This window comes from Sapajus apella, unplaced genomic scaffold (assembly GCF_009761245.1).
Source record: "Sapajus apella isolate SASKATOON/1434 unplaced genomic scaffold, GSC_monkey_1.0 scaffold95, whole genome shotgun sequence".
Lineage (NCBI taxonomy): Eukaryota > Metazoa > Chordata > Mammalia > Primates > Cebidae > Sapajus > Sapajus apella.
The window spans coordinates 5,510,863-5,523,287 of NW_022437035.1; the positions used below are offsets into that span (position 1 = coordinate 5,510,863).

The 12,425-nt window shown below is 47.8% G+C and overlaps 1 protein-coding gene across 3 annotated transcripts in view; it reads left to right on the top strand.

Annotated features, from left to right (window-relative positions):
- The first annotated feature begins 1,927 nt into the window (after positions 1-1,927).
- Positions 1,928-12,425, top strand: part of KREMEN1 (kringle containing transmembrane protein 1) — a 70,498-nt gene continuing 60,000 nt past the window's right edge. For all 3 annotated transcript variants that reach the window (XM_032256755.1, XM_032256756.1, XM_032256757.1), the window contains exon 1: positions 1,928-2,037. In XM_032256755.1, coding sequence (XP_032112646.1) covers positions 1,941-2,037 — 97 coding nt within the window. In that variant the 5' untranslated portion in view covers positions 1,928-1,940. The remainder of the gene's footprint in view (positions 2,038-12,425) is intronic.

The window sequence follows — 12,425 nt, forward strand, 5'->3', positions numbered from 1 at the left end:
AGCCCAGAGGATCCCTGAATTCGGGAATGACACATGAAAACAATGGCCGAACAAGATTCTTCTTGCTGCGGCGCTGAGTCGTGTGGGTGGAGAGGGACGGAGATTGCGAGGCCTAGTGGGAGGCAGCTGCGCCCTTGGGGCTCGGCTCTGCGAGCAGCCGTGGGCGGGGAAAGGAGTTTGGGGGACGCGGGCTCTGGGAGTGGGCGAGGGGGCGGCGCCCGGGGGTTGAGGGGGCCCAGGGACGAGTGTACCCAAGGCAGGAAGGGGGAGCCCGGGGGGCCGGTCCCGCCCAGTAGCGCTCTGGGTGCGGCGAGTCTGCACACTGGGGCAGATTTTCCGCCGCCGCGCCGGGCGCAGGTCTGCACTTGCAAGCCCGGGACCAGGGACTTGAAAGCGCCCGGCACGCTGCCCGAACCTGCCCCGCCGGGCGTCACCGCCGCGCTTTAGGCGGGAGCCCTAGGAAAATCCCCTCTGCCTGGGGGGGAATGCAGGGGAGGAGCGCGGCCCACTACCGACCCGGGGCGCGGCAGGGGAAGCCCTTGCCGGGGTGGGGGGTGGTGGTGGGGTGGGCAAAGGGCCTACCACGCAGGGGATGAAAGTTTAAGCAAGCCACGAGCTCTCTCATCCCTGACATCCCAGGCTGTAGAATAAGCAGCCCTGTCCGGTCCATTTCTGGACTTTGCGTTGGGCGTTGTACTTGCTTCTATCTCATCGAATCCTCTGAAGGCCTTTTATTATTCCTGTTCTGCAAACCGCCGAGCCTCAGATCAGGAAACTTACCCTAGTTGGCGCTTGCTGCGTGATGGGATACGGAATCAGGGGTCAGTATATGACTGCAAACTTGGGGTGGAGAAAGGAAATTCAGCATTTGCTGAGCTCCTACTGTGCGTGCGCACAAGTTTCCGAGCTTTCATGCTTTTTTTTGTTTGTTTGTTTGTTTTAAGACAGGGTCTTGCTCTGTCTCAGTGCAGTGGTACGAACACACAGTGAAACCGGGCTCACTGCAACCCGGACCTCCCAGGCTCAAGCGATCCTTCTGCCTCAGCCTCCTGAATAGCTGGGACCACTGATTGGTGGGTTTTTGTTTTTTTGTTTTTTTCCTGTAGAGATGGGTGTGTGTGGGGGGGTGTGGTTCTCGTTGTGTTCCCCAGGCTGGTCTCGAACTCCTGGCTCAAGCGATTCTAACATCTCAGCCTCCCAAAGTGCTGGGATCATAGGAGTTAGCCACCGCGCCGGGCTCCAGGCATTCTTATTTAGTGCAACGGCTCTGGGGAGTAGTAGCTATTATCACCTTCATTTAACAGATGAGGAAATTGAGGTAAAAGCTATTTTTCCTTTAAACCTGCCCAAGGTCTTACAGGTGACTAAGTGGGATGTGAACTCTCCAAAGCAGTCCTTTTTAATCATTACGATGAGCTAAGCAAGGAAAAACAGTTTGCAAACTGCTGCTCTAATTATTACCGCTGTAGCTGAGCCCACGCGCGGGTCACGACCCGAGTGAGGGTGGAGCAGGGGTCACTGGGAGCCCGGCCTATTTCAGCCCCGCCAAACAGCTTGGTGACTCGGAGGCCGGGCCGAGGCCCCGCCCCTCACCTGCTGATCCCACCCCTGGATGGGACAAACCGAGCGCCCTGCGTGGCGGGCCCAGGTGTGGGGAGAGGTGGGAGGGGCCTGATGCGTGAGTGGCAGGAGCGGCCAGCGGCCGGGGCGGGGCGTGCGTGCGCAGTGGGTTCCGCCCCCTGGGCCTCTCCGCGGAGCCGGGCGGGCCCCAGGCTGCAGGGGCGGTGGCGGCACTGAGCGGGGCGGGCCGGGGCGGGGCCGCCGGGCAGCCGGGGCGGGGCCACACTCGGGCCCCGTTCCCCGCTCCCATGGCCGCCCCCGGCTCCCCGTGCTGCCCCCTTTCCCCCGGGCCGCGCCCCGGGGCCCCGCACTGACAGCCCATGGCGCCGCCCGCCGCTCGCCTCGCCCTGCTCTCCGCCGCGGCGCTCACGCTAGCGGCCCGGCCCGCGCCCAGCCCCGGCCCCGGCCCCGGCCCCGGCCCCGGACCCGGTGAGTGTGAGCGACCCCCCGCCGCCCGCCCTGCGCGGAGCCCACTCGAGGAGCGACCAGGGCCGGCCGCCCTGGGGGCCCCCCTCTCCCGCCTCAGGACCTTCCGGGCCCCTTCCCCGAGCTCCTTGGCGACGCCCCTCAGGCCGGGACGATCCCTCCCTGGGACCCGGGCTCGCCCTCAGGCCCCTCAGCGACGCCCCCGGGCCCGGTGCCTTCCTCCGGCTGCAGGACCCGGTGCTCCTCAGCGACGACCCTCAACCCAGGACGCCCTCTCCGCCTTGAGACCTCCAAGCCCCTCCGCGACGCCCCCTGGGCTGGGACATCTCCTCTGTCTCGGGACTCGGGACGCGCTGCCCGAGTCCCTCAGCGACACCAATCAGGCCGGGACGCCCCCTCTCCTCGGTACCTCCTGGGACCCCGCCCCAAACCCCAGCGACTTCCCCTGGGCCAGGACGCCCCCTGCTCCCCGAACCTCCTGGAATCCCATCCCCAAGTCCCCCACCGACGCACCTTGCACTGGTATGGCTCCCCGACTACAAGAGGCTACACCCCCGTCTCCAAGACTCTCAGCGGCATCCCTACCCTGGGCCAGGGTCCCCTCCCCGAGCCTCACTACGACGCCCCCGCATCCCCCTGTTCTCTCCTCCCTCCTACACCGGTGGAACCCGGCGCCTCCCCGCGTAGAGCCGAGTGGAGGCGGGAGGAGCCGGCGCTCAGCCCCTTTTCCCGAGTCCTCAGCTGCACCCGCTTGGGCGGACATTGTAACTTCTGCCTCGCGAGGAACGGGATTGACTTGCTCGCCCTGCTAAAGGCAGGTTAGGGTCCTGGGACGACCCTGTACCCAGACGGGACGGGACGTGCCCTCTCTCTGGGCCGCTTTGAACGTCCGTATGACTCAGGTGATGGCTCAGCAGGGGGAGAGGAAGAAAGGAATGGGTGATTGAAAACTTCTCCCCTACTGAGCTTAGGGTGCTCTTCCTGAGGGTGCAACTCCGAGCTCCGTGTTTCGGGTTACCCCATGCCTTAAACGGGCCGCTCACTGCCCAGGCCAAGCCCAAGGCCAGGTCTTCCTGAGGCGGGGCCCTGGACCAGGATGAAGTTTGGACTTCACTTCACTTCCACACACAACCTTGTAGCCGAATCCTTTCTAAGTTGAAGAGAAGGCAAGAGGGCGTTGCTTGGCGCAGTTACATTTCTCTGCAGGTTGTTTGGGTGTTGGTATAGGACGTTTGTGAAAGAGATGGGAAGAGTTTATTACCCGTCTGCGGGAGTAGGAAAACCCGCCTCTGGGTTCTCCACCCAACGTCGCAGACTGATGTTGAAAAGATGGGATTTTGCTTGTGTAAGAAAACTCAGAGTTGCCTTGTTTACTCATTTGCTTAGATTATCGAAAAAGCTAGGACTTGGTGTTGTCACTGCATGACCTTGGGCCATGGCTTCCGCTCTCTGAGCCTCAGTTTCCTCGTCTGTAAAGAGAGGATGATAACTTCTTTGCAGAGTGTTGTGAAGATTAAATGATACACTGTAGGTAACATACCCACATATAGGAGGGCAGTCAATAAACATATTTCAATAATACTTTTATGGGGCCTCACAGTTCATCAAGTGCTAGACACCTCATTTACCCTGGGAATGCTAAGAGCTTTCTGTCTGATTAATTTCTGTTAAAAGGCAAAACTTGGCTTTAAATGGTAGAACTGGGGTCTCCAAGTGTTGTAAACCTGAGGCTCAGTAAGCAGTTTCTGAGTGAGCACCACCTTTTATGGGACTTCTACAGTATGATCATTTCTACTGTTGTGAGGAGTGAGGGACATTCCGAGAGCCAGGATATGTCAACATAACTGTAACCTAGTAACCCCTTAGCTCAACTTTGCTATCTGTGTGGTCAGGATTTAATGTCCCCTACAAAGGGAAATGTATGGGTGGAAATAGACTGCTTCCCCTCTGGAAAGGGCAGAGTCATAGCTCTGAAAAGCATCAAGTGAGCCAACTCTGCTCGTGCTTGTTGGAAGGTATTCTTTTCCCAAGTCTCTTTGCTTTTTTAATGTCAAGTGCAGCAGCTCTTAGGAAGTTTGCACCCCAAATCTTGGTGTACTTTTATTTAAGAGTCTGGGGTAGGGGCAAATAACCATTGTGAAATGATTTGTGATAAGTGGTCCAAGTTCCCAATTCCATGAGCCTTGCCAGCTTGGTGTCTTACCACCTGGTAAATCAGTGCTTTTTTTTTTTTTTTTTTTTTTTTTTTTGACTTTTCCTGTTTAGTTGCAGAAGCAGTTTTAGGGAGATACCACATGGTCTTCAGCAACATATCCTGTCTAGATCCTACCCACTAGCTTTTAAAATCCTTTCCAATATCACACGCGCACACACACACACACACACACACACACATTTTACTCTGAGGATATGCCAGGATTGCCATATTATATTTTTGATACTGTAATTTTCTCTAAAATTTTGTGGATGGAAAAAATTATTTCAATATTTATATTCTGTACAATTTTGTAATATTTAAATTACTGGTGGTTTGCATTTTTGAATGCTGACTTTATAAAAACAGTTAGCTCATTCCCCATCAATCCTACTTCTAATTACAATGTGTAGCCAACCCCAAATGATCTCCCTTCTTTTCATTCTTCCTTTAAGATTCTCTTCCGGCCGGGCGTAGTGGCTCACGCCTGTAATCCAAGCACTTTGGAGGCCAAGGCGGGCAAATCACCTGAGGTCGGGAGTTCAAGACCAGCCTGACTAACATGGTGAAACTCCGTCTTAAAAAAAAAAAAAAAAAATTCTCTTCCTTCCTTCACAACTCATAAGAAGGAAGATAGAGGGTAATGGAATCTAGATTTTCCTTCAAGGAGGAGTGCAGCTAGGGCCATAGGGTTGATGGGTTCTCTGTAGTGGGTCCCATCTGGAATTTATGGAATTTATGTTCTACTCAAATTGGGTGTTTTACTGTCTTTAGGGTCTATCGGATGCGCATCGACAGAGCTTCTCCTCTCAGGTTATGTTTACTGTGAATACCTTCTATAGGTTTATAGATTGATGCCCATTCTCCTTTAACTCCTCATCTGGAATTTGTCCCACTAGCCAGTAGTGCGTTTGCCATAAAACCTGTGAGTTCAGTTAACAGCTAGAGCATGATACTGTCTACCAATTCTTGGCCCTCTTGGGGACTTCATTAATGCTAATAGAATTACCTGTAAGCAACATGGGGGCTGAATCAGTGAAGGATTGAAGGGTGCATACCAGTTACTTGTATGCTCTGAGTATTTTAAGAAACACCATTTTGACCTGGTATCATCAGAGACCTCTGATATTTTTGTGAAAATATATTTTGGCCCCTAGACAAACTATTTAAATCTTTGAGGCCAGGCGTGGTGGCTCACACCTATAATCCCAGCACTTTGGGAGGCCAAGGCAGGAAGATCACCTGAGGTCAGGAGTTGGAGACCAGTCTGGCTAATGTGGCAAAACTGCATCTGTACTAAAAATACAAAAAATTAGCCAGCCATGGTGGCAGGTGCTTGTAATCCCAGCAACTTGGGAGGCAGGAGAATTACTTGAACCCCGGAGGCGGAGGTTGCAGTGAGCCAAGGTTGCACCATTGCACTCCAGCCTGGGCAACAAGAGCAAAACTCTGTCAATAAATAAATAAATAAATAAGATAGGCAAAATGAGCCCTTTTATTAAATCTTAAAGCAAGAGAGCATTCCATTTAGGCTCACTACTCATAAACAGAAAGTTGATGCCCTCAATATTGATGTTATTGATACACTCATGGCTTAGCATAGTTAGACCAAAAGCAATAAATGAGTAACATAAAATATATTACTTTAAATAGCTTCACAATATACAGATTAGGGATTTTTGGTGATGGGGAATATACCATCTTTAATTTAGAATTTTTGAGTCTGGAATGTCAACTGATGATCTAGGTCAGGTGTGGGCAAACATTTTTTGTAAAGGGAAGACAGTAATATGAGATTTGTGGGCCTTATACTATCTCTGTTGCAATTACTCAACTCTTAAGGGCAAAAGCAGCATAGACAATAGGTAAATGAATAGGTGTGACTGTGTTTCAGTAAAACTTTACGAACACTAAAATTTGAATTTTCTATAATTTTTTATTTATTTATTTGTTTTGAGATGGAGTTTCTCTTTGTTGCCCAGGCTGGAGTGCAGTGGCATGATTTTGGCTCACTGCAACCTCCACCTTCCAGGTTCAGGCAATTCTCCTGCCTCAGTCTCCCAAGTAGATGGGATTACAGGCATGTATCGCCATGCCTGGCTAGTATTTTATTCTTAGTAGAGACGGGGTTTCACCATGTTGCCCAGGCTGGGAATTTCCTATAATTTTTATGTTAACAAAACATTGTTTATATGATTTTTTTCAAAACTAAAATATTTTAAAAATTATTTATATATTTTAAGTCTCAGCTTGTGGGCCATACAGAAACAAGCAGTGAGCCACAGGGTGTGCTTTGCCAAGTTCTGCTCTAGGTCCATGTCTTTTGATTTTTTTTTTTTTCAGTATTCACTGAAAAAAAAGAAAAGGTCTTTTTTCTTTTTTTTTTTCTTTTTTTCTTTTCTGGTCTAGAAAAGGTGACAAGGAGGCTTGATTTTGGTGAATGAATGAACCTTTTACCATTTACTGTTAACTAACTTTGAGATACATATGGGAGAAATGGTTAAAATGGTAAAATTTGTTTTATTTTACCCAATTTAAAAAAAAAATACATAAGGGAGAAGTTCACACACATACATTTGGGTCTTTAATAAGACTTTTAGACCAGGCTCAGTGGCTGACACCTGTAATCCCAGCACTTTGGAAGTCCCAGTTGAATGGATCCCTTGAGCCCAGGAATTTGAGACCAGCCGAGGCAACATAGTGAGACCCTGTCTCTATAAAAAATAAACAAAAATTAGCCGGATGTTGTATAGTTTTAGCTATTCAGGAGGCTGAGGTGGGAGGATCACTTCAGCCTGGGAGGTCAGGGCTGTAGTGAGCTGAGATTGTGCCGCTGCACTCCCACCTGTGCAACAGAGCGAGACTCTGTCTCAAAAAAAAAAAAGAAAAAAAAAGACTTTGAAAATGCCCTAAAGAGAAATTCAGTGTGGTTCAGTGTGCACTACATAAATAGTGCCTGCCTTGGAACCGGCCTATGGTCTGTTCAACTATGCCTGCAGATGTTGCTTAGAACAAACCATCGAGAGATCCATGAGAGGAAAGCCCAGGCAGCAGGTGGCACCAGCCCTGACACAGAAAACCAGCCAGGAAAAAAAAAAAAAAGACAAACTTCTATCACTTTGCTAAGCAGTTAATTTTTATTTCCATGGTTCTATTGTCATATTTAAAGTGGTTTTAAAAAACAACAATGTGCTTAGCATGACCGATTATTTTGTTTTAATTAAAACATTTTTGAAAAAGCAAAATGAAACATTCAAACATACCAAGTTGATTGTGCTTGTATTGTGGAACAGTTAATGCAAAACACTTGAGAGAGGCTGGAAGTTTGGATCTGTAGCTTTTGCCTGAGTGTTTGCCGCCTGAATAAGGACAACATAGCAGGAAGTGTATGTGTCCCTTAGAAAACTACCTGTATAGGTTTTGAAGTGACATCCAGACCCCTGACGCCACTTGGCGGTTCCTTTCTGGCCGGCTCACTGTGTAGCCTCCTCATTGGTGAGAATGATGACTGACATTCCTTCCATATTCAGTTTTACCTTGAGAATCCAGCTGGAACTCATAAGTATTAGTACAGGAGGAGCAGTCTGAGATCACTCTTTTTCTTCCCTCTCTTACCTTCATAGTCTTCCTCCCTAGATGGCAGTGCTTCCCTCAACCCTCACCTCACCCCTGAGATTTTTGTCTGGATTTAGACTGAGGAGGGAAAGGAAAGAGGCCATCGTAGAAAAATGTCAGATGGGTGTCCATACACCTCACAGATTACTACTTCACAGAAACGTGACTTCTCCTCCTCTAAGGGAATCCTTCCCCTCTTTTTAAATGCTCTTTCTAGGTAAACAGCTCCCTAGCCCAGAATTGTACCAGTTTCAAGAGGAATGATTTGGGGTTCTAGGGAGTACCTTGGCAGACAAAATGTTTTAGGCCACCTCACATGCTAAGTTGCCTCTCTCCCTGCATTTGTACAACAGGACCCTCTCAGAGCTGCCGCTCTGCTGGGCCTAGCTCCCCTTGCCACGGATTTAATCCCTGGCAAGTAGCCAAAGCATTAAACTTTTATTGTTCAATTTGCCACAAGGGCGGGGCCTTGCTTCTAGTGGGCTGAGGAGGCTGCAGCCGCTTCCAAACCCAAGTGTCACACCACATTAGCAACTGCAGACTTTGAGGGCTGGATTTCTTTCAGTTTGGTTAGATTCTTGGTTAGAACCAGAACAGTATACTCACACTCAAAATTTTAAAGCTAGGAAATAGTAAAAACAGTGTAGGCAACTTTTAGAGATGATTCAGAGTGGTTGTAGCTATCAGCGTGTATGATTGCACGGTTTCTTCATCCCTTCCAAGCAGACATATTAGATGCCTGTGCATGTTCCTTAATGTCCTAAAGTTGGATGAAAACATGGCAACCAAGTAGTTCCCTACTAGACTAGTGGGGATTGTTAACCAATCCCATCACCGTATGTAAATTACTTGCTGCTGTTCAATCTATAAAAATTCATCTTCAAAGAAAATTATTGGGCTGGTAAAAAATATTTTTAATAATGACCACAGAAGCCATATTTGTTTTTCTTTGATGTTCTTCCGAAGACCCTTCTGGTTCTAATCAGATTGTTCCCACATAAAATACAGTGGAAATCTACAATAATAAAATCCCTATTCCTATGTCTATGAGGAAATAAACAGGATGGGGACTGTCCTTTTAAGGGGCTTTCCCCTTTCCTTTCCCCAGACTCAAAGCCTCTATTACTGGTGGGTGTTTTGGCATCAGTTAAGGGCCTTCAATCCTTCCCTCCCTCCATGTTTTGCTCTTTCATTAAAGTGTTTCTGTTGTCTAATTATATCCTTTCAATCAAATTAGAGACTGTAGCATCTGGTGAGGGCTGTAACTGCTGCCATCTGCACCTCGTATATGCAGGCCTTTTCAGCTGAGAATCACTCAACTTCCAAATGGCAGGAAGAGATTTGGAAAAAGTTTAGTTGGAGGGGAGATTAACTTAAAAGGAGTGTCTTCAAAGGCTGGGTGCGATGCCCTGCTTACTGTGATGTGTGCATGACCATGCAGAGCTCCACTGGCTTGGCTCACCAAAGATTCTTCTCTAGCGCTTCTGGCAGATGAAGAGTTTCTGATTGTCTCAGCTGAAATGACTAGACCGTCTTTGTTAGGGGCTTGGAGGGGCCAGGGGCTGAGCTGAGAAAGTCTCCCTTGAGAACGATCTTTAGTTATATGACCATCAGTTAATGGATGTGACACTTTCTGTTTATTTGACCATTTCTTCTAACTCAGTGACTTCAACTGGAGGAGATTTTGCCCCCAGGGGGCATTTTGCAATACTTGGAGGGAGGCCTCTTTGGCTGTCACAGCTAAAGAGGTGCTACTGGCATCTAGCAGGTAGAGGCCAGGGATGCTGCTGCTAAACATCCTAGAATGCACAGGAGAGCCTCTACACCAAAGAGTTATCCAGTTCAAAATGTTAGTAGTGCTGAGGTTGATAAACCCCATCCTGATTGCATTATTCTTTTGTCCTTCTTTTTACTGTTAGTTGCCTGCCCAGAAACAGTTGATACTGATCAGCATCTTTTTTCACTCTTAAGAAAGCAGATTCTGGCCAGGCGCAGTGGCTCACACCTGTAATCCCAGCACTTTGGGAGGCCGAGGTGGGCAGATCATGAGGTCACGTGTTCGAGACCAGCCTGGTCAACATAGTGAAACCCCGTCTCTACTAAAAATACAAAAATTAGCCGGGCATGGTGACATGTGCCTGTAGTCCCAGATACTCGGAAGGCTGAGGCAGGAGAATCGTTTGAACCCAGGAGGCAGAGGTTGCAGTGAGCTGAGACCGCGCCACTGCACTCCAGCCTGGGTGACAGAATGAGACTCCATCTCAAAAAAAAAAAAAAAAAAGCAGACTCTTCATTATCCACATCTAACCTCTCTAAGCATTTCTGTGGACATCGTTTCAGAAACCTTAATGCAGGAAGGGGGTCTGTGATTCACTGTATCTTTTTATTCTCTCTAGAGTATAATTGGCAGATAAATTATAGTATGCCCGATTAAGTTTGAATTTCAGATAAACACCAAATAATTTTTTATAAGTCTGTTTCATGCAATATTTAGGAATACTTGTCTTAAAAAATTCTTTGGTATTTATCTGAAATTCAAATTTAACTGAGAATTCTGTTTTTATTTCTTAAATCTGGCAACCCTAATCAAGCTTCATGGAACTCTCCGTGAAACTTTAAACCTTTGAGAATCAGAATTAATCTGTTGGCCACTGTCTGCTCTTACTCTTATCACTCCAAGTGACCGGAGATGATAGTTCGTTTATAAGTCAGTGTTATACTGAGCCTTTCCTTCTGCCCTAAACTGTCTCCCTGGCTAGAACTTATGAAACCCATCTCTTGAGTCATATTTTTTTGTTGGGAATGATTAACAAATGCTTATCAAATCCCTACTGTGTGCTCAGCATCTCTGATTAGGACTTGTCCCAATGCCAATTGACAGAAGACTGCGATTTTGTTGCTTCAGGTTTTACCTTGAAAATGTCCTCTAGCAATATATGGTCTACCTGGTATCAGCTCCCCACTCAGGAGCTCTTATATTACTTGTCTATCCCATATCAGCCAAGGGAAGCTGAAAAGCCCAGAGTCTGGCTTCCATGGAGTGTATTGGCTGCCCTCCAGGACTCTATTATTTGGGAATTTTCTTGCCATCTGACATTAAACATAGGTCACAGGCATTGCTAACAAAACTTGTCTAGAAGCTGGATTATATCAGTTTATCTCCTTTTCATCTAATTGAGAACTTCAGACAGTATGGAAAAAGGTTGCTCACGTGATAGTGAGGTAAGGTATAGATTTGAGCTGGGTGCCTTCTGCTTAAAGCAAACTAAATATGAAATTCATATTTTTATTTTATTTTTGTTTTGAGATGGAGTCTCGCTCTGTAGCCTATGCTGGAGTGCAATGGTGCAATCCTGGCTCACTGCGGCCTCCGCCTCCTGGGTTCAAGCAATTCTTATGCCTCAGCCTCCCAAGTAGCTGGGATTACAGGTGTGTGCCAACACACACAGCTAATTTTTGTATTTTCAATAGAGACAGAGTTTCATTATGCTGACCAGGCTGGTCTCGAACTCCTCACTTCAAGTGATTCTCCCACCTGGGCCTCCCAAAGTGCTGGGATGACAAGCGTGAGCCACTGTACCCAGACACCATCCATTTCCTCTAAATAGCAGAGTCTCCTGGTTTAAAGCACAAATATTTGATTTCCTTGATTTACATAAACTTTCCTAGAACTTCTAGGTATTGCTAGGTAAGTCTTGAGGCCGGCCTAGAGGAACACATTGGTGAGGAAACTGGGGCACCCTGAATGTATCTGTAATGGAGTTTTCCCCTAGCCCCTCATTCACCAGCTTCCTTCATTCAACACACATTTTGCCAGGCACCTTCTATGTGGTCTGTAGTTGCTGAGGATACAAAGGTGAGTAAGACGATCAAGCTCATAGGCTATTGGAAACAGGGCCATGTGCTTCTTGAGCAATTACAATTCAAGGTAATCAAATCCTTTAAGAGCTGTGGCAGCAAGCACCGTGTGACTTATTTCAAAACCCCTGGTTTCTCTAGAAGTTAGTGCTACCTATTCTAGACCCTGAGCCTTTTGTCTTTTTATTTTCTTTAGAGCTGGCTTATAATGAGCTGAGGTATTGTCCATCAGCAAGTGGGACTTTCAGCTTTAAAATATCTCAATATTTCCTGTATCCTTATGAGAAAACTTTTTTTTTTTTGGAGACAAGTTCTCACTTGGTCACCCAGACATGGTTACAGCTCACTGCAGACTTGACCTCCCAAGGCTCAAGAGAGCCCCTTGCTTGACCCCAGCCTCTCAAGTAGCTGGGAGGCGCCCAACACTACGCCCGGCTAATTTAAAAAAAATATTTTTTGGCCGGACACAGTAGCTCACGCCTGTAATCCCAGAACTTTGGGAGGCTAAGGCCAGTGGATCATCTGAGATTGGGAGTTCAAGACTAGCCTGACCAACATGGAGAAAATACAAAATTAGCTGGGTGTGGTAGCACATGCCTGTAATCAATCGCAGATACTCAGGAGGCTGAAGCAGAAGAATTGCTTGAATCTGGCAGGTAGAGGTTAAGGTGAGCCAAGATTGCGCCACTGCACTCTAGCTTGGACAACAAGA